Below are 20755 nucleotides of genomic sequence, written 5' to 3'. Positions count from 1 at the left end.
CCTGTATGGCGTAGGCCTTGGCGTGCCACCCAGACACCACCCTATCAAACCCAATGATTGGCATTGCACTAAAGCATCTCTTCCAAGACGGCTTCTTTTCTTGCTGTGGACACCACAGAGGGGGTGAAGATCATACCCCTCTCTCCTCTAGTGATAATAAGCTGTTTTCACTATTTAAAAAAAACAAAACATGGTTTATTTTTAAATAGGAACTTATCTGGTTTTGGCCTCCAGCTGCTGGCTCTTGTTCAGACTCTCTCTACTAGATTAAGAAGCCCTGTAGTATCTTGTACAGTCGCCCCTCGAAGCTATCTGCCATCAAAGTCATCTCTTGCATCGATTGAACAGATGGAGCTCTCATGATAAGCCCTCAAATCATTTCCATGCCTCTTGTCTGCCTGCTCTGGTTTTTCAGCATCTTTTTAAACCGTGGCACACTCAAACTGGACAGAGCCATCCAGTGATGCTATCCTCAGTCCTAGAACGAAGGATAATTTCTGCGTCCAACAATGACTTCCCCAATGGAGTTAAGCATTTAGGTCTAGGACGGACATTGCATCAACCGGTTTGACCCAAATCAGTTAAGTCTGATATGACATTCAACCAGGTTTATCTCAAACTGGTTTCAGCCGTTTTCAAACTGGTGTCTGTGCACTGAACATCTGTTCTGTTACAGGTTTAAACCCGTTTCTGATCACTTAAACCGGTTTGTGTGTATTCCTATCCCTCGCCAAAGGGTTCGTTTTTTTTTTTTTAATTGCCAAGACTCACATCAATGCAAACAATTGTAACTTTATTGTCCTTTCTAACTCTGCCGTGAAAGGCACGCAACAAACTTCAACATTACAAAATAATTCTGCTTTGTCTTTTATTGTTTCTTTTCTTTTTGTGTTTTTTTTTACACTTTCTCTCATACCATCCTGATAGGAAGATCCTTTCACAGAAAGGATTATTGAGTTTGTGCAGGCTTATAGCTGATTATTGCAAACATATCAACATAAAAAAAAAGTCACCAGACAGCAGACACCGAACCCAAATGCTGGCCAGCTCAGGATTTCCAAACAGATGTGGAATAAATAAGAGCTTTACATCTTACAGCTTGCTGGTACAACGCGGGGAAAGCAGGACGTTGCCTTTTCGTCTGACGTCATGCCGGTTGCAGAGATCGGCACTTGCAGCAATTCTGCGCGTCATCCAAAAGGGCAAGGATGTGTCCTGGTTCGGGTCGTTCTATTAACGTCAACTCATTACTTGTCAATCCAACTAAAACATGGCTTGGGCAAAATCACCGCCCTCTCCCTGAAATTATGAGTCATTTCAGATGGGAGAAGAGGCCCTGGGCTGAACTGCAGCCATTCTTTAGGTCCGTCTCCCCTGGGCTGGGCTGCAGAATTAAACCCCCAAGGAGCCTGCTTCTCAACAACAGAAAGCATTACTGACACGATACACCCCTTAATTACACCCTTCCCCTTGTATCTTAACACAATAAATAACAAGAACAGAACTGGAGTCTTTCGAATCATACGGACACCGCACAACTTTTGCTTTGGCCATGGTTATAGCAACGTCTAGCACATGCCATCCAAAGAGTGACTGGTTTGCTGAGCCCGAAACGCGAGCAGATGGGGGAAAGCTTTGAGGCCGCGCGCCTGCAGAGGGGAACACAGCGACCCTGGCAGCAGGAGGCCGTACAATCCTTTCAACCGCAGGGACGTTGGCACCTCAACTCCCCTGGCAAGAAAAAATTGAAACAGCCAACCTGACCCTGCAAATTGAGAACTGTTTTGCCTTCCCTGACCATTGCTGCGCAATTCGTCCCAACAACTGCAATGAGTGCATGACATATATTACAGATGCGCGGACGCACGCTGCATCTCTCTATATATTATACATATGAATACTGTGCATCTATCTATCATACACCTCTGCATATATATTTCCGGGGGTCTCTCGAGGTGCAATCCTAGAACCGGGCAATGCCATCTGTTTTGTGGGAGGCATAGCAGGACCTCGGTGGTCCTCATCGCACCGGGAGGGAGCTGCCCTGCTGAGAAGGTGGATTTTTAAGGCTCTTAAAGCAAGCCCTGCTCGCTGCTGCGGCACAGCATCTTTCCATTGCAAGCCGTTCAGGCTAGGCAAGACGCTTTCCGAGGAGGGTCGAGAGGGCAGCCATGCTCCACAGCTAATCAGGGCTTACCCTGCCAAATTTTAGCCAGAGGATAGCAGGGGAACATGCTGCACAGTGCAACGGGCTTTGGGCCACCCTGGAGAAGTCAACATCTACCAGTAAGGGATAGCTTTCTGAGTAGTGATTTAACATACCTCCTGCTCTAGCAAGCTGGTACCATGGCAGCATCTGGCTAACACAAAACCCAGTGGGATCACAGACATAATGGGTAAGGCTCACTATTATATAATGGATTCTTTATGGCACTTTAGCAATGCAAGTCAGTGATGCAAAGCCGCCGGGGCCTAGTCAAACTAGCCCTTGACTTCCGATACAAGCAGCTGCAAGGCTGCTGTAAATTTTGCAAGGATCCCCCTTTGCTTTCTGTAATGCTGCCTCCCACGCAGCGGTAACACCGATTATGCCGCCCTGTAACTAAAATCTAAAGTCCCGTTTCGTTACCAAAAACCCACCTGTGTTTCTTACAAAAATATCAGCGCGCTTCTTTATAAAATAGCTTTGTTGGTTTGGTTTTTTTTTTAGAAAAAGTTTCCAGTTAAAAAAAGATGGTATATCAAAATATGGTAAACTATAGCTGTGAAATACTAACCTCCTCATTAAAAATAGTTGGTTCTTTTTTTTTTTTTTTTTTGTTAAAAAAAACAAAAAAAGGCATTGTGCTGCGAACGTTAGCTGCGGTAATGCTTTACGCTGATGATGATAGATCACTGTACATGTTTATGTGCACTTTAGCTTCCTTCAGACGCCCCATCTCAAAAGCTGTCCCTATGGCATTGCTCTGAGAACATCATTAGCGTCCACGAACCAGAGCCATTCCAACTGTAAAATACTGAAAGATGCATGAAAAGCCTTGTTTAAAATAATGCTGAAGCAACACTAACCGCAAACAGTCATGCTTACGATGCAGTTGCCTACATATTATTCTCCACGGGAAAGCCTACTTTTTCACCTTCCAAAATGATAGCACTTAGGAAAAAAATAAAAAATAAAAAAAATGATTGTCTATATGTATCGTTAAAGCAAGAAGGCGTACTCGTTGCATAAAAGGTGTTTAAGAACAGAAACAAAACCAAAATGGGTCTATAAGATCCAAACATATATAAACATACATACTTTGATATATTTATATATGTAAATTATATATCTATATATATATATAGATAGATATATATATATATCTATCTATATATATATATATATAGATAGATATATATATATATTTAAGGTACTTTGGTCAGCGAACATTATTGCTACATCATTAGAAATGCTCAGTTATGTTTCATTTTCCTTTGAAACACAAGCAGCTTCGGAAAGCTTCCAGAGTTCCCAGATAACATCCATCTGATTTTTGTAAACTTTAGAAAACGTTGCGCAGAGGCTCTGTTTGGACTCGATGCCACAGTAAGTCTCTGGAAGAACTGAGATCGCACAAGGTCAACTGCAACTCAACTTGTCGTTTCCCAAGAAATCAGAAACATGCATAGAGTTTCCTGTCTAGTTATTGCTTAATTCTTGCCTTCTTGATACTGGCATTCAGGGTATTTGCAATTCTTTGGCTTGACAGAACACAACACAGAGTCTCGTTTTCTTTTCAGCTTCTAAACTCAAGGTTGCCGAAGCCATGAAGAGGCTGCAATGGCTTTTTGCAAACGTCAATGGCAGCTTTCGGGGAGGGAAAAAAAAACCACCCAAAAAATTAAAGCGTTCACGAGGCAGTAATAAAAACGTAAAGGTTGTCTCGGACTCGATTCAACGACTGAACTACGTTGTGCTTCTCTGGCGTAAGACAATCAGTGTTTTGCACAAACTATTTCCAAAGAAAAAACAGGGAATAGAGACTGCTTAAACCCAGATGGGGCTCTGCCAGGACACCCTACCTCTGTCCCTACCCTACCGCTCTATGGGTCATACTCAAAGTGCAATGGTTTCCAAGGCCTTGATTTGCAAAGAGAGAGGTGTTTAGGGGAGTAGGAAGGGAGGAGGAAAACAAAAACAATATGGCACCAGATATATTTGAAGGAAATAGCCATAGATTTCCAGTCTTTCTGATAGTGCAGGCAGCCAGTCCTGCCCCGACAGAGCTATGGCGCTTAGACAACAAATTCGGGAACTTCGTCATGGGAGAGATTCAGGGAGAAGTATTTGCTTGTTCTCTTGACTGGGAAGGTTTCTTGGATGTTGATGCACTGCTGAGCCAAGCAGCCGTTGCAGTAAAGACCCTCTTCCTCCAGTCCGTGGCTGCACCCGAAGGTGTAGCTCTGAGCAGTGTCCTGGCACAGGTTCGCCAGCTGCAAGAAGTCTTTTTGGTACAGCCGAATGTCGTCCAGGCTCAGGCTGTGTCGGTCGGTGGAAGTCTTTGGCTTTCTACATACGGTCTGGAGAAAAGACAGGGGCACACGAGAGGTGGCAGGGGTTAGCTGTGAAGCCACACGCAATAGAGACTGAGCATTTTCTATGAGCAGCATGGGGAGGCTTTTGCACGTGGCAGCCTACAAAGGATTTCTCCGGTTATCTGTATGTCTGAGATAGGGTGAACCCAGCCTGAGACAGAGCGGGAGAGCAAGGGGAAAATGGCAACTCAGTGCCTAACTCCTACTGAAAGTCAGTGGCCGTGGTCAAGTCAATGGCTGAACTCCCTCTGACTTCAGTGGAGTCGCACATTCCCCCTGTGTATCTGGACCCAATGCTTTGTTCAGCCCCATGGTAGCGACAGGACCCACCTGCCAAGTTCAAATGCACGGGTGGGTTTGCATTGCACAGAACTGCCGGTTTGGGGGTGTTTGCACTTGGGACTTTGGCACTTGGGACTTTGCACTTCGGCTTTGGCTCATCTCTAGCGATGGGATATCTGTGAGGATAACTACATCTGGCAAAATTACCTGGCACAGCAAACAAGCCAGACTAGGCATGGCGAGTTGGCGAGACAAAAGTCTTAATGCCATCATGCTACTGGGTCCATCACGTTACTTGGAAAGTTACTGCAGGGGGGGATCTTCCCTGTAGGGGAAAGCAGGGTCGGGGTGATGACAGGAGGGGGCACTTGGGGTAATGACCGTAGCCCAGGCTGCTGCAGATCATTGGAGGAAAAAACCCGTTCATGGGCATAGTAACTACCAGTGTGGCTACCCCTGGGAGGGATGCTTTGGACAAACATCTACAAATCAAGGCCTGGTGGGTTTTTTCCCCTCCACTCGGTGAACTTTGCTCAGACCAGCCGCGATGGGGGTAAGCTTTCCAACGTGATGGCTTTCTGACTGATGAGAAACAGAGCGCTGCCAGTGTTTCCCAGCTCCCCAGAAAAGCCAATAGGTTCTTTTTACCCCAAAACTTGAATTTGCCAAAACACAAAGCTGCGATACTGGAAGTCAGAGCAGAGCACTCCCTCCCCCTGCCCATACCCCGAGTGCTGGATGCTTTGCCCTTGTCGAAGGGAGACCCATTAAGGGCTTCACCCTCCAAGCACAAAATACCTGTGGTAGCAAGTCGGTGCTCTGGCCGCGAAGTCTGACCACTGTTTCTGAAGAGCTGGACGTGGATGAGCTTACTTCCTTTACGATTAACCCTGAAGAAGGGAAAGAAAGGAGGAGATGTAAAGTCTGCTGTCATGCAGAATCTGCTCAGCTCTTTGGGAGACACTATAGTGTTTTGTTGCCTGGTCAAAGGAGCGTAAGGGAGCCCTGGTTAAAACTGCAAGGGCACCAGATGAAAACGCTCATCAAGAAGTACCTTGTCTAGAGACTACAGGCCAAATGCACAGGATGAGTCAGGCTCAAATGAGTCTCACGAAGGGGTCTCTTCGGTGCATCTGTTGTGCCAACCTAGTCCCCGTCAGGTTTGCAGGTCTGATTAGATGTCCTCTGCCTGCGAGATCCCTTCCACCCTCACTGAGATCCCTCTCGAGGTACTTGCACCCACTCCATCCCTGTTCACAGAAGACCAAGTTGGGGGAAGGCCATGAGAAGGAGTGAGTGATGGTTATACCCAGTCCCTTTTTCCATCATCTCAGCAGGGAGCCTTCCCCAGTGGGGCAGACAGAGCCGTGCGTATGGACATAAAAAATTATGATGGTGTACAAAGTGGGAGGACTTTACCACTCGTTAAGTGCTGTGTAGTGCATGGACGTACCCGGTGGCAAATGGAAACTAAACTGTAGTAGCTCAGCCCTTGGCAGAAGAAGAGCAAGTTATCAGAGTTCAGCTTTCATCTCCTGTGCGGTAAGAGCATGCACACAGGTGCAAAGCAGCTGATGTGCAGCAAAAACCCACTGCCTTTCACCTCCCAGAAAACAGCTGGGATGTCCAAACCCTGGAGAGGCTAAGTGAAAGGACTCCAACATGCCCTTTGCCTCTGAATTCGGCTCTGAATGTCCTCTGTCCACACACGGATGCAGAGAGATCCAATAAATGGAATAGGGAATGTGTGTTTTTCCAATCAACCCCCTCTCAAAATTTCAAGCTGGGGTTCACTGCAGGTCCCCTCCGCCTGGCTGCGTCTCTGACAAAGAGTCCCAAACTCGATCTCCGCCGCTAAATTCAAGCAACCCAATGAAGTGAGGTGGGTGAGCGTCAGAGCAGCTCACATGGGAGAACCGACCGCTGGATGATCTGGCCCCAGGGAAGCCAAGGGGCAGTGATATCTGCTGCATCCCTGGAGAACAAGAACCACCCTCTGTACTGCTGGCATTGCAATGATCCTCCCAGCCAGCGCTGGCTGAGACCTAGGGTAGCATGAAGTCAATAGGCCCATATGGAGGTGAGTGGTGTCAGGATACCCACCCTTGTTGGAGATGGGGGATGATGAGAGGAGACTCCGTTACAGTGCCTCTGAGTCACCCCAGCTGCAGCTCTGAATGACAGCATGCAGATGGGAGGAAAGCTTCAATGCCTGCACTGCTGCTGCATCAGAGCTGCAAAGCCTCACCCCGTTGTCTCCAGCATGCATCAGGCGATGCTCTGATCCTAAGAGCTACCTATTTTGTAGCAGCCGCAAGCACGCCTGATTGCTCCCCCCTTTTCTGACTTGCCTGGATGAAGCAGAGAGGGAGAACCTCTCAGGTGCCGCTTTAAAGGCCGAGGTGCATAGCCAGGCATAGAGGGGTCGGGGCCACAAGGCCTGGAGCAGCTCATTGCCACTGGGATGGTGTAGTGACCTTGCCTTTGAAAAGCCTGCTGAAACAATGGACATCTGAACAAGAAAGGGAAGGGCTGAGGCTGTTGTGTGGCCCTGGTACAGGCTGCTCTGAGCATGGATGAGTAGCAAGAGGGGATTGAGGTGAAGAAAGAAACAACCTGGAGAAAGACCATTGCAGATCTCACTTCCACTAAAGCTACTCTAACCTGACAGAGCCCCTGCACTGTGAAGTGCCGTTCACAAAGGAGGCCTTATGTATGGCGTGGAAGACGGGAACTTGGGGAGGACAGCAAAGATCCCTAGAGCAGGTGCTAGGAGCGGTGAGTGTTGTTGGAAACATCCGACATCCCTCCAACGAGAGAGGCAGGAGGCCGTTGCCACTCATCCCTCTCGGCGGCTGGACCAGCTACCGTTGCAACCCCAGAAGAGGCTACAAAAGATACCACTGCTGCCTGGGTTTTTTTTTCCAGGGATGCCCCCAGCAGCTTTGTGTGTACAGCCAGTTTGATCATTTCCCTTGTCTGGGCAGATCGTTTAAGTGTGGACTTTTGCCCCAGAAACAAAGGCGGCTTAAAAAAAGCAGTCAGTAAAAGGAAACTATGATAAGAAGACAAAAGGAATTGCCGGAGAGACAGATGCAGGCAGGTGCAGGCCCTAAATCTCCTGCGAGAGTCCTCCATTTGCAAATGGACTAGATTTCACTTTGAAAAGGTCTGTGCCTCCTAGACAAAGCAGCATCTGCCGACAAGGAGCCCAGGGCTCCAGCAGTTACACAGCTCACACCCATGTTCCCATGGCCTTGCATGTGTCTGGATGATCCCCTTGTGACACGTTTGCACACTTGGCCTGATTGAGCTGCCACCAGCCACTGGCAGTCATTTTTGCAACTGTGTGTGCAAGCGGGGTTGGTGCGCCTGAAAAACACACGTGCAAATGGGCACGAATGGGACCGTCCTAACCAGCTCTGCCCCAACCTCAGGATGCAAGGAGAACATTTGTGCCTTTCTGAATATTTTCCTTTGGTGAAGACCTGTTGGGCCAAGCCCTGCCGAAGGAAGTGGGGTAACCTCACCTGTCAGATTTGGCTTGCTGTGTCTCTTCCCACTCTCTATGCCAGTCATCTCTGCACACCACCTCTCATTTGGGAGAGATTCAGTGGTTCGTAGGCCCTGGGGTAGCTCTTTGCACAGAGGGGAACACTGTCCTCTGTCTTTGGATACCAAACCCATGTATAATGCAAGATGCTGGGGGGCAAGCTACCATGAGACCCAGCTTCTGCTGGGCACCCCGTTGTCTTAAAGTCTCATCAGTCTAAGTTAATTCAGAGGCAGGAGATTTCATAGGCAACCAGCTATGCTGTCAGGTGAAGTAGGCTGTTGCCTATGAAAGCCTCATGCCCCTCTGAAGCAGCTAGCCTCCACAGTGCCTCCCTATTCTGCCCCCGACTGGACTTCAGACCAGGACAGCGAACCCCAGGTAAGTGCATTTGATCTTCAGTTTGACTCTGCTATTCTGCAAGCTGGTTGTGTTGGTTCCTTGAGCAGCTGCCAGAGGCAGGTTTCACTCAGCTTGGTATTAAATGTCATTTTGCAAAACTGAACCCAATAGTTTCCCTTTAGGGGAAAAAAAGCAACGAGGAGAGCTGAAAATCACGGTATTCATTCATTACCACCCCACACCAAAAGCAGTCCTGTAAAATGTCCCCACCGGTGCGTGCACCTCACACCCAGAGGTAAGCACACGGGGATCCGATCTCCTGAAATTCGAGATGATCCTTTCTCTATTGTTGTTCCCCTCTCGCGTTTCTATTCCCAGTCCTTTGCGCCCGCATGCGGCCGTCCAGAAAGCAGCGCTCGGCGTTTTCCCCCCGGTGCCATACCTGAGTGTCCATTAAACTGCCGTGACAACAGCATGTCCTCCGTGATGTAAATGCACATGTCTGGGGTGACCTCCAGGGACGACTCGCTCAACTGCTCAAGGTCCCGGGGGTCATCGACCAGCATTTCTATCTCTGAATGAGAAGAGAAGAAAGGAGAAAGTCACCGACAGGGGAAGAGCAGATAGGAAAAGAAAGAAAAAAAAATCCAGAGACGCTTCCTAGCAGAGATCAGGCCTCTAAGGCTCAGCAGGAGGAAAATTCAGTCCTGGCCCTGAAAAAGCCGTGAGGATTTCAAGTCACGTGGGCACAGGGAAAGCTAGAGCAAAGGAGCATCAGCTATTGTGTGCAATACTGTAGCACCGACAAGCATCCAGCAGACAGAGGACCCTACCCGGCCCTGCCTCCATGCTCCACCAAACAGGAGACACTTTGAAAAAAACCTGAAATGTCTTCTAAAAAAAACCTAGCCTGCCGCTTAAACGGGACTAAATGAGAAAATGGGTCTTTATTGGTCTTGGTAAATGGGTCTTGAATGGATGATTACCCTCTCTCTCCCCCATCACTGAATTGAAAGTCTGAAAAATCTGGCTGCATCTTAAACGTTCAGGGATCTTAAATTTGAAGGAACGTGGGACCTCAGGGGGCCTCAGGACCCCCCTGGGACAGGGCAGGGCAAGGGTGGGCCCTGGGGACTGCGGGCAGAGCAGATCCATTGCCAGTTCTGCCTCTGGCTCCTATGGTAAACCTCTTCTCCCAGGATGCTGCCAGGCTGCGCTGGGTTTCTCAGTGCACAGCCCTGAGCTAGCAGCACTGCTGGTGTCTGTCTCAGCCTCCCCAGAGATCAGCCTGGTGAGGAGAAGCCTCCTGGGATAGGGAGGACACCCGGAGCCCTTTCCTTGCACTAATGCAGGCTTGATATAAGCCTGCTTTGCTGTGTGCCGCGCGTCTCCAGGGCCAGGCAGCTGACAAGTGGGAAGCCTGATGGCCTGGGATGCAAAGGTAGATGGCTTTGGGAAGAAGACCGGCCCTGCAGGGCTCCCTCGGGGTGCTTACCATCATCCTGGGAGTCATCCTCCAGCCGGTCCTTGCCCCCGCTCTCCACCCCGGAGGTGTGGGAGCTGCCGTGACTGGTCATGGAGCTGCAGGTCTTCAGCTTGCGGTGGACGCTGGCGCCCGAGAAGCCATCCTCGGGGCCCGGCTCGCGGGGCTTGGGGTCAGCTTCGATGCCGGAGGTGTGGGAACTGCTGTGGCTGGCGGTGGAGTGCCGGGAGAGGCGCTTATGCTTGATGCTGCCCGCGCTGCTGCCGCTGGCCTGGGACCGCTTCTCCAGCTGATCCATGTCCAGGTCCAGGGTGTCACTGATGTACGACTCGCGGTACTGCTTCTTCTCTGCAAGGCAAGGCAACCTCGTCAACACTCGGTCAGCTCCCCGACTGGGGCGGGGGGGGCTTCAAACCCCCTTTCCAGGGAAATCCCAGCTCCATCCTCCTCTCTCCTGCCTCCCTGCCTTGCTTCCTGCCCCTGGCTGGTGGCTGGGCACCCTGCAAGCCCCATGCGGGGGGAGAGCACCACCCTAGCATGCACCAGTGAGCAAAGGGCATCAGGGGGAGGCTGGCCCACAGGTTCCCAGTATTGCCCAGTGGGGCAATTGGGAGGGGTATATGGGGGACAGCCACTGGTTGCGGCTGCTGGAAAAGGGCCTTTCACTATTACACTTCTGACTGTGCTGGGTCCAAGCTGAGTCAGGGGCTGCAAGAAACCTGGACCCCTGCTGCTCCCTGCTGCACAAGGGGCAGACCCGCAGCAAGGGGGGAAAATCACAGGAAAGCAGGGCTGGAAGGGAAGCAGATCGAGGGACGTGTGAACAGGTGGGTGGCTGGGGGCAGTGAAGGCATCACTAGCTGGTGCAACTCGCAGCGGTGGGGTGTTGCGAGGGCACTGGGAGAGCTGGGTTCAAGAAGGGGAGACAAGCAGGTGGGGTATCCGTCCATCGGGGCTGTTGCACACCCCAACCAGGGAAGTGGCCTTAGGCTCGGGGTACTGCTGAGACCGGCAGGGGACAGGTCTCTCTTCCTCTGAAGCAATCACTACTTGCTTGTTAGCAGGACCCTGGTCTGACCCTGGCATTGTTGTGTCCTTATGAGGCAGAGGCAGAGCCGGCCCCAGCCCCCAGGGTACAGGCACGGGAAATGGGTAGCACAGCAACAGAGCTGTGTGCAATAAGCCTCAGCACCCCCAGCCCCGATCCAGGCCCTGCCAAAGCAGGCCACTTAGCTAATGAGGGCTGCATTTATTGCTCCCTCCGTGCTCCTTTGATGGCTGGGGCCCTTATCAGGAGGCCAGCACTTCCCAGCGGCGTGTTTACTGCACCGCCTGCTATGCTGAAGGCCCACACAGATGGTGAGTCTGTTCCCACAGGCAAACTGGTCCCCTCCCAGAGACCAGCAGGGCCTGCCAGGAGCTAAACCACCGTGCAGTGCTGCGGCCAGTCCTCGGGGTCCGGCAACAGCCTCTCCTCCCACCCCTGATAGCAGAGCTGCTGTGCACGCGCCTGCGTGAGCTGGAAACCTGAGTTAAGGATGCTGCAGGTGGTGGGATCCTTTCGGGGCTGAGTCCCACTCCCTGCCTGGCTGTCTTGCACCTCTATGACCCAGTATGGTCCAAGGACATGGCTTTCAGGACAGTCCCCCCCCCACTGCACCCTTGCAGTCCTATGCATGCTAGGATGGAGTGCAGGGAGCTGCGGGGAGCTGCTGATGGCCCAGGTCCCATGGATTTTGCTTTCCCGGATACACAGTACACCTGGTTTCAGTGAAACCCTTGAGAGCGGCTTTGGGTTTTCCAGCCAGGCAGACCTACAGGACTGCTGCAGCCTCAGAAGAAACATGGCTTACGAGGAAAGACTGTATGTAGGTGATTTAGGCTTGCAGCTGAGATGACTGCTCTACAAAAGCAGACATGTTCCCAGGGCTCCTCCAGATGTTCAGGTCAAAGCACAACGGGATCCAATGTGGGATCCACACAACTCTACCTCCTGCCACGTCACACACGCCTGGCAGGAGATGCGATTGTGGGATCATGCATCAGATCCCGCCACACCTTCTTGCTGGTGCAGGGGGAGCCCGGGATCACAAGGAGCAAGGTCCTGCAGCTGGGGGCTCCCAGACAGGGGTGCACCTGCCTGCCCATTCAATTAATAGTGCAACGAGAACTTGCGAGAGATCTCCGCAGCTTATTCCTTGCTTTATGATGCCATTCATTGCTTTAAAGCACGGCTGCATTACAACTGTAGACGTGATTAACTAGCTAATCATGTCTCAAGTGTAATGTGTGCCGGGGGGTCTCAGCATTTCAGGGGCTCAGGAAGGGTGGAATAAGACTGCACCGGGGAACCTAACAGGGCCTAGCCCTGTGTGTTATGAGAGTAGGAACTGGAGCAAGAGGCCCCTCAATTGTGCCCAGCCTCCCCTGGGGTTAATTCTCCCCCCATCTCTCAACAGCTGCAATGCCCCACCGCAGCACAGGCTCTTTCAGAGTCATGCCGCCACTGCCCGCCTGGGGGAAAGCAGCCAGCACAGCCCAGAGCCCAGTACCTTCATTCTCCTCCAGCCTCCGGACCTGGCGCAGGATGGGCTGCAGGTTCATGTAGAGGCGGTGACTGCTGCTGAGGAGCTCCAGGAGGTGCCTGGAGCGCATGGGGCAGCCCGTGTAGTAGATGAGCTTCCGGGCTGAAGGCAGCCCATCTGGCAGGATCTCGAATTTCTTTCCCTACGGAGAACCAGAAGGAGCCATCAGCATCCAGCTGTGCTGCCGGGGTGCCCAGGAGAGGCTGGAGCAAGGGGATTCCTTGCCCAGGCCATGCTGATTGCATTGGAAATGCAGAACACCCCTTCCCAAGGCATGCTGTTTCCACTGCACCACGCAGGGAGCAGATGGAGTTCACCAAACATTACTCAAGGCGGCTTTCGTGCAGAATTCAGCTGCACCAGAACGAAATCCCAGCGCACGGGACCCTTCAGCAGGAGCGTCTGCAGCTGCCCTCCCATCGGCCTGTTCTGCTCAGCAGCTTGTGCTAGGGAGATCTCCCGGGTTGATGAGGACAACCTCATCTGGGTGTACACACCTCCGGTTCCCCATAGCGCCCACCCTGCTGCTGATGGAGCGTGCATGCGTGTAGGGAGGGCATTCGACAGGACTGGAGTGTTTAACAAACTCCATTTGGGGCCTGAGCTAGCATGGTCTAAAGCAGTGGTGCTCAACTTTTTAGACTCAAGGCACCCCTGGGAAAATGCCAGTTCCTAGCTTTCATTAATGTGCTGCCTACAGAAGAATACGTATTTTTTTCCCTGTTGCAATGAACTCAGAAAGCCAACAGCAGGGCAGAATGGTTTTAACACTCTGGATTCCTAGTTGAAATCTTGGGGTTTATCTTGTGAATCCTATCTGCCCCCCTAACGGTGCTAACTAACATTGCGCGGTGCTCTGCGGGACCCCTGAAAGGACCTCACGGCATCCCAGGGTACCGCGACGCCCCGATTGAGACTCGCTGGGCGAAAGGAACCGAGAGAGGAGCTCCCTCCAGATGGACGATTTCCCTCCACAGCTTTCTGAGGCATCTAGTGAAATATTCGGCAAGCCGGTGACTTTTTGACCTGGGAGTGCTCCACGCACATTTTTCAACAGGAATTCTACAACCCTTTTCCTACCCGCGCTATTATGGGGAAAAGCCTCAAAATGGGACTGGTCGTGTTTGCATCTATAATCTTGATCTAGCTATTAATCATTACAATAAGCTCACGCTTGAGATGCTGCTTCTTGCTGCCGCTCCATTTACAGGGCACTATGAAAAACCCAGAGCCCCAGCACATAAGATCTGGCATTTACCGGGTCGGACCATAAGTCCATCTTGCCCAGGATCCTGTATCTCACTGTGGCAGAAAGCAGATGGAGAAAGGGAGAGTGAACAGGGTATGACCAATTTTCTCCCTGTCTCTCTCCCACTTGCAGCCTCCAGCATTTAAAGGTTAGGAAGATCTGATTCAGAGGCTGTATCCTTAACTCCCATGCTCAATAACTACTGCTACCGATGCTCCTTTCCTCCAAAAATTATCCAGTCCCTTAGTGCATCTGGCTAAGCTGTCAGCTTTTACCACATCTGGTGGAAATGACTTCAATGACACACCCTGTGAAAACTTTCGTTAGTTTTAAACTTACTACGTGCTAGTTTCCTTGTACGGCCCCTAGTTCTTGTCTTGAGAGAGACTTACTGTTGACTTTCTCTTGCCATTTAGTATTTCGTAAACCCGTCTCATGTTCCCTCTTAAATGTCTTGTTTCTCAACTGAGCAGGTCTGGCTCTTTAGCGTCTCATACAGAAGCCCCTCCATACAACAAATCACCCCTGTTGCTCTTCTCTGGACCGCCTCTACTTCTTCTGTATCCTTTCTGAGACTGAACGAGAAAACGGGAATGGAGCCTGCACATCGAGTGCACGCTGCAGCTCTGATCTCCCGAACTAGATAAGAGCCACTAACATATCTGAGACTATTTGCAGCATGCCTTGGAGGGGTACCTAGCCTAACCTTTCCAGAGTAGCTAGCAAGTTTACGGAGGCCTGGCTTGCAGCACCCCGAGTTTGGGAAGTACTGGGCTCCTAGAAAGGGGGCTTTTGTTAACACAGATTGATGTGATAGCAAGCCTGAAATATATATGCACATGCCTTCTCCAGCTTGGCTGATCTTCCACAGGCTTGGAAACTTTCCTAGCATCCCCAGCCGGCTTGTAGCCACAGGTCCCTGCTCTAATGACTGCATAATGGGCGCGTCTACACATCGCCTTATGGCAACGTTGCTACAGCGCTGTACTTTAGTACTTCCTTTTGCACCCATAGTACGGGTGGTTACTACGCTGTGAGTGTGGCGCATGCATAGATTTCGCTGCTGTGTTGCTGTAGCGGTGTGCTATAACTAGGGAGCGCACCAGTAGATCGCCAGTGGATGGCAATCATGTGTAGACCTGCATGACCACTGCGTTGCGGCAGCGTGTTGTACGGTGACGTGGCGTATTGCTCCGTCTCCGTAGCACAACATGTAGCTGCGCCCAACGTTTCCCCGTTTCTGGCCTTGGTTTTAGTCTGTTCCACCGGTTCTGCTGCTTTCAGCAGGGCAGTATTCAGAGGAGTTGCTCCTTACTTCCACGAGCGCAACGGAGATCAGCATCCGGGTGTGCAACTCGCAGGAACAGAATATGCACTGATAGGAACCAAGCGATGCAGTTGGTCTAACGGAAGATACCGCCCGCAGAAATCCTTGCCTCTCACGTATTAGACCATCTTGACTGAAACACCATCCCAACACTACAACTGACATGTAAAACACATGCTGGACTGCATGCAGGTGGGCGAGTGGAGGAAGCTCAGGAGGAGTGAGATTTTGCATTCTCCAAGCACCCTTTGCGACGTTATACTCACCACAAACACGAGTTTCCCCACATTTGTCCAGGGGAAGTCGAAAAGCAACTGCCTTTCTTCGTCCAAATTCTGGAGGGGGGCAAAAAAACCCAAAACAACCCATCACTCGTCTAGAATGGTATCGAGGCAAGCGGAGACAGATGCATTATTGCCATTGGCTTCGTAACAGGTTGCAAAACCAGTCCATAAACTTCCTGCTCCCGCGTGCTCCGATACATGAAATGCTGCCTTAAAGAAACGTCCTTAAGGAACTGTTTTGTGATGTAAGAAATCACTTTCATGGCTCCGGACAGTCAAAGCATGTCATTCTCGTATGCAGCAGTTCAGCAAAGTACTTAAGCATTCATTAAGTCAGGGGTTTTCAACCTTCTTTAAAAGAGTGTACCCCTTCTGTTTCAAAGTTTCAGCTCATGTATGTACTCCTTTGTATTTTTTTCTTATTTTTAAGGGTGGGGGCAGATCGAGGCCCTTCGGTGAGGGAGGAAGTGGGGCAGGGGTTGCTCAGGCGGGGCGGGGTGCATGCAGCGGTGGGAGTCGCCACCCCCACACATGCCCAAGATGAACAGGTCGTGGCTCTATCCCGTGCTCCACCCCAGCTGTGCAGCACCTGCCCCTGCCTCCAGCCTCAGCCCCAGCCCCACTCCCTCCCCCCACAACACAATTACCAGCCGGACCCGGCTGCTCTCCACGTGGCCGGGCTGCGCTCTGGGCCGCCCGCATGCTGCGCGCGTGCACGCGGAGTTCTGCGTACGCGCTGTGACCCTTTTAAGTGCCCCTAGGGGTATGCACCCCCCCAGTTGACAACCACCAACTTAAATGCTTTGCTGAACAGGATTAGACTGAAATGTTTAGAGCGTGATCTGAACCCGCCCCCGCCCAAAATTGAGGTTAATGGAAACACTGGCATTCACTGCAAATGAAATGGGGGGAGGGACTTTTAATGCTTAATTACTCTGCTGACTTCAGGCCTGAATCCATCATTGGCTCCTGTAGCAATACCAATTGCCGAGCTAAAGGTGAGACGTTTCTGCCAACCAAATAGCAGGGGACTGTTTTTAGCGAAAGTCTAGCTGATTTCCAAGTTCTCCAAAGCCAGCCAAAGGGTAACACTTTTCTTAATGCATGCTAATCACTCTGCCTTCATTCTTTCCCTGACTTCAGTGGGAGCACTGCCACTTGAACAGTACAGAGCACCCAACGGGGGGCTAAGAGCAGGGTAGAGGAGAGAATCCCGCTGACCACCTTCACTGCGGCCAACGGCTCTTGTCACACAGAGAAAAGACAACAAGTAATATTTGCCTGCAATGTCCCCAGCAAGAAGTTCACCCACACAAATCCAACTGGTATCTAGCCTTTGCAAATGGCCCGTTTCTCCCATACTTAACCCCTCGCTAAAATTCAGCACAACTAACTTCCAGCAAGAGGACTGACCCAAAGAGAGTGCTTCCCAGATTTCAAAAATAGTTGGTGAACTTCCAGTTTGTTTTTTTAAATTATGAAACGTGATCACAGCCTAGATAACTTCCACTCGGGGAGCAAACCTGACATCAGGTAAGAAAAACAGATACGGCGACTTCCCCTAAAGCAGCATCTGGGCCTGTGAGAGCAAACCTGGCCCTATATATTCATCTAGGTGCGTACCTGGAAGATCTGGATGCCCCGTGTTGTCAACCCAAGGGTCAAGGAGGCTTCGACTTCCCTTTTATCCTAAAACAAAACCAAACAAAAGCAGTGCTTTTAGTCCATAATTCAGTATGCAGTAATATCCAGTGGAAGACTGCCACAAGAGAAAAGGCAACAGCCAACGGGGTCATTTAGTGGGCAATGATTGTAATATTATCCTATTCAGTTGCTGCTCTGTGCTGGCTCATTTTCCTCATCCATGGTCTCCACAAGAGTTTTGGCCCTGACTTTCAGAGGTGCAGAGCCACTGCAGCTCTCACAGTCTGCAAAAAAAGGGGCGCGTGTGTTCACGGTCTGCAAAAAAAGGGGCGCGAGTCTTTGGTACTTCTGCAAATTTTGCTCCTGCAGATTGCTTTTGTGTAGTTAGATGAAATTTGTTGGAAAGCACCGCCTTTCTTAAATCTCGGTACAAATGCAACCTCAGCAAGAGTCCCATTACGCTCCCCTTTCCACGCCTCCCAGAAACAGTTTTCCGGTTCAGATTTACATGACAATGAGGCGTATAAACCCATCGCCTCTGCATTTCGCCTGCTCTTATATTCCATTTGTGACTGGGAGAGATTTTGAAGCCTGGAGACAAAGACCACACAATTTCCTGTATCACTTAAGCCTACCGCATCTGTTCCAAGTGCTGGATGTGTTATCAAGAAAATCTACAGAAAATAAATCTACTCCTACTGGCTAGGTATATTCTTCTAATCACTTCCATGTGTTGTACAGTAATAACACTCAAGTCTCCCATGTTAAAAGTCTAGCATCTGTACCATTAAAAACGCGCATAAATTTGCCAGATTTATATCAGTGTATTTAATCTTAACAAACCTAAACGAATGTCTCCTCTCAAGACACCCAAAAAGACACAAATCAGAGAAAAGCGAGCAATGTTAAGGACAATCCCTGGATACGGGCCATAAAAGAACTCATATAAAGCTTTAGGATTTCCAAAGACAATGTTTCAAGAAGGAAGTTCAACTGGTCTTCATTTAAAATAAACTCCGGCTTTAAAAAAAAGAGAGGGGTAAGAGCACACCCTGGCAGGGTCAGAAGTCTCTGCTGCAAGAGAAGCTTTGCTCCGATTACTTTAGGAGTTATACAGCCATGTGTGACCCAGTATCATAATCATGTATTGTAGGAATATGGGACTGGAAGGGACCGCTTGGGTCATTAAACTCATACCTGCAATCTCAGACGCTGCGTGCTAAAATCCCTACCCTACATGTACTGGACTCCAGCTTACAACTTGTTCATGTGGCTTGACCCCACTGCTGCTCCCAGAGGAAAAAACAGTACCTCGCTGCTCTGGCGATTCAAGACGTATTCAAGGCATATTAGAGCCACTTGTTCTTTTCCCAGCATTGCCCTGCCACTTGAGCAACTCTTCCCCACTTGTGCTCGCAGCATGTTTGTCGACATCCCCTTCTCAGCCTTTGCTTAGCTCTTCTGGTCCCGCCAGCCTGATCATCCTCACCGCCTTCCTCTGCACCTGGTCCAGTCTGGAGTCCTCTTCGGAGGATGTGGGAGACCGGATGGGGACACAGCCTTCCAGATGAACATGGGCTATTAGGAAGGAGTTCACATCCAGGAAAGCTTAAACACTATTGCCGGTGCAACCACGAGGGGCTCTCAGCTGTGACATTACCCTAATGATGGATCCTAAGGAGTGCCAGGTTTCATAGCATAGGTCCAGGAGCGGGGCAAGTGCATGTAGTGTATCCTGACTCCCTTTGCCATGGAGTGATTTATGACCTAGTGGGCAGTGGGTTATTCTAGTCAGTGGGGTGGAAAGAGATGGGTTGGGGGTCCCTTTACTTGCATGTACCGGGGAGTACCATGCAACTCTTACTCTCCCATCATGGCCAGAAGTCTGAGCAGCGCACGGGGAACACGCTTGCTACAGACCCCAGTAAGGGCAGTGACCAACAAGCAACCAAGTCCTAGGCCCAGGACTAAGGGTACTGATCTGTCTGAAAGTCAGGCTACAAACAGACAATGCCTATGTCGCAAGAGAAACTATTTTCTCCTGGGAGAAAGTGCGATCTTTCAGATGTCCATATCGATTGTCCCAGGACAAACCCTAAAAAGGTTTGTTGGATAAGAAATGCCAACGGTTTGTGTCAGGACATTGTAAACCACTGTCCTGGGATTGCTAACCCCTAACTGGAAGGGCAGTCCATGTACACACCAATCCCACTTCCTAACCCCTAATTGGAAGGGCAATCCATTTACATGCCAATCCCAGGACTTTTTTGCTCCGGGACAAACACAGGCAGAGCTTGCTCCAGGACAAACGCAACATCTGTTTCTAGTCTAAAACCACATCGTCAGATCTGAGTGCACCCCAATGCATGATGTGTTAAGGAGAGAGTTGGCCCATGCCATTCTGATTCATTTATGAGATACGTTTGGAATATGTCCATGCCATACTCTATACAACACCCGAAAAAGCCACATTTGATCACACAAAAATACGTACATAATAGGAGGCATTATTTAAAGAGCTCCAGATACGTAATAGAGAGGTGTTGGGCGAGCCTGGTGGCAGGGAATACTGACAGCACAAGAACCGCTGAAACCAGAACGTCTTCATAAAAACCCTCTTCTAAAATGAGGAGAGCCAGGTCTTCAGCAAGTGCAAGTTGGTCTACTGAAGCCAGTGGCATGCGAATGACTGATCCACTGATGCAATAAAGTTGTTGGGGGAGGGAGAAGAGTGGGGAGGTTGGTCCGCTGACTTTGACAGGACCAAGATGAGGGCCAAGACTTAAACTTGGCGGATGCCTATACATGATCAGCGAGGCTGCTCCAATGCACTGTAGTGACAGCGTGTTGGAGCAGTCTCGATTAATCGAGTCTGCTGGAGTGTAGTAATTACCGTGCTCCAGCATCTCATTCGACGAGCTTTAGAGAAAGCACCCCTGCCACCATTTTTAAATGCAGGGACACCGACACACGAGACGCTTCGGGTGCTTTAATTAGAGCAGCTTCCCCGCAACTCCCAGAGCACGTGTATAAATGCCCGGTGCGCGGGGAAAATGCACTGATTTACTTTGTTATATCAGGCCCTCTGGCTTTAACCAAGGTACTCCGGACTCACTCAGATCTCAGTTCACTATTGCACTTGCTCGAAGTTAGACGGGAGGAGATGCCTGGCTGAATGACGGCCTGAGCGATCATCGTATCAGACTGCCGGCACCAAGGAAGGAGTCTGTTTCAATTTTACCCCGCGTCAGACCACGAAGAAAAAAATCAAGGTTTATGCCTTTACCCTGGTTCTTTCATTCACCTCATCTGCCTCTTCTGAACACTGAACTGGATATTGTTAATTAATGAACCGGGAACGAGAGAGAGCAAGCTGGAGGGAAAGTACATGTTGTTAGAGCCTTTCAGACATCTAGCTGGAGCAAAAG

At 50.2% G+C, this 20755-nt stretch overlaps 1 protein-coding gene across 6 annotated transcripts in view; it reads right to left on the bottom strand.

Annotated features, from left to right (window-relative positions):
* Window positions 1-772: 772 nt before the first annotated feature.
* The window catches only part of FRMD6 (FERM domain containing 6), a 139068-nt gene continuing 119085 nt past the window's right edge, over window positions 773-20755 (bottom strand). For all 6 annotated transcript variants that reach the window (XM_059723398.1, XM_014595136.3, XM_059723399.1 and 3 more), the window contains 7 exons: window positions 17307-17372; window positions 15666-15734; window positions 12791-12965; window positions 10251-10586; window positions 9198-9329; window positions 5659-5750; window positions 773-4563 (listed from right to left, as the gene is read on the bottom strand). In XM_059723398.1, the coding sequence (XP_059579381.1) occupies window positions 4279-4563; window positions 5659-5750; window positions 9198-9329; window positions 10251-10586; window positions 12791-12965; window positions 15666-15734; window positions 17307-17372 (1155 nt within the window). In that variant the 3' untranslated portion in view covers window positions 773-4278. The remainder of the gene's footprint in view (window positions 4564-5658; window positions 5751-9197; window positions 9330-10250; window positions 10587-12790; window positions 12966-15665; window positions 15735-17306; window positions 17373-20755) is intronic.

The sequence above is a fragment of the Alligator mississippiensis genome, chromosome 2, assembly GCF_030867095.1.
Source record: "Alligator mississippiensis isolate rAllMis1 chromosome 2, rAllMis1, whole genome shotgun sequence".
Lineage (NCBI taxonomy): Eukaryota > Metazoa > Chordata > Crocodylia > Alligatoridae > Alligator > Alligator mississippiensis.
This window is presented reverse-complemented; position numbering and strand designations above follow the sequence as displayed.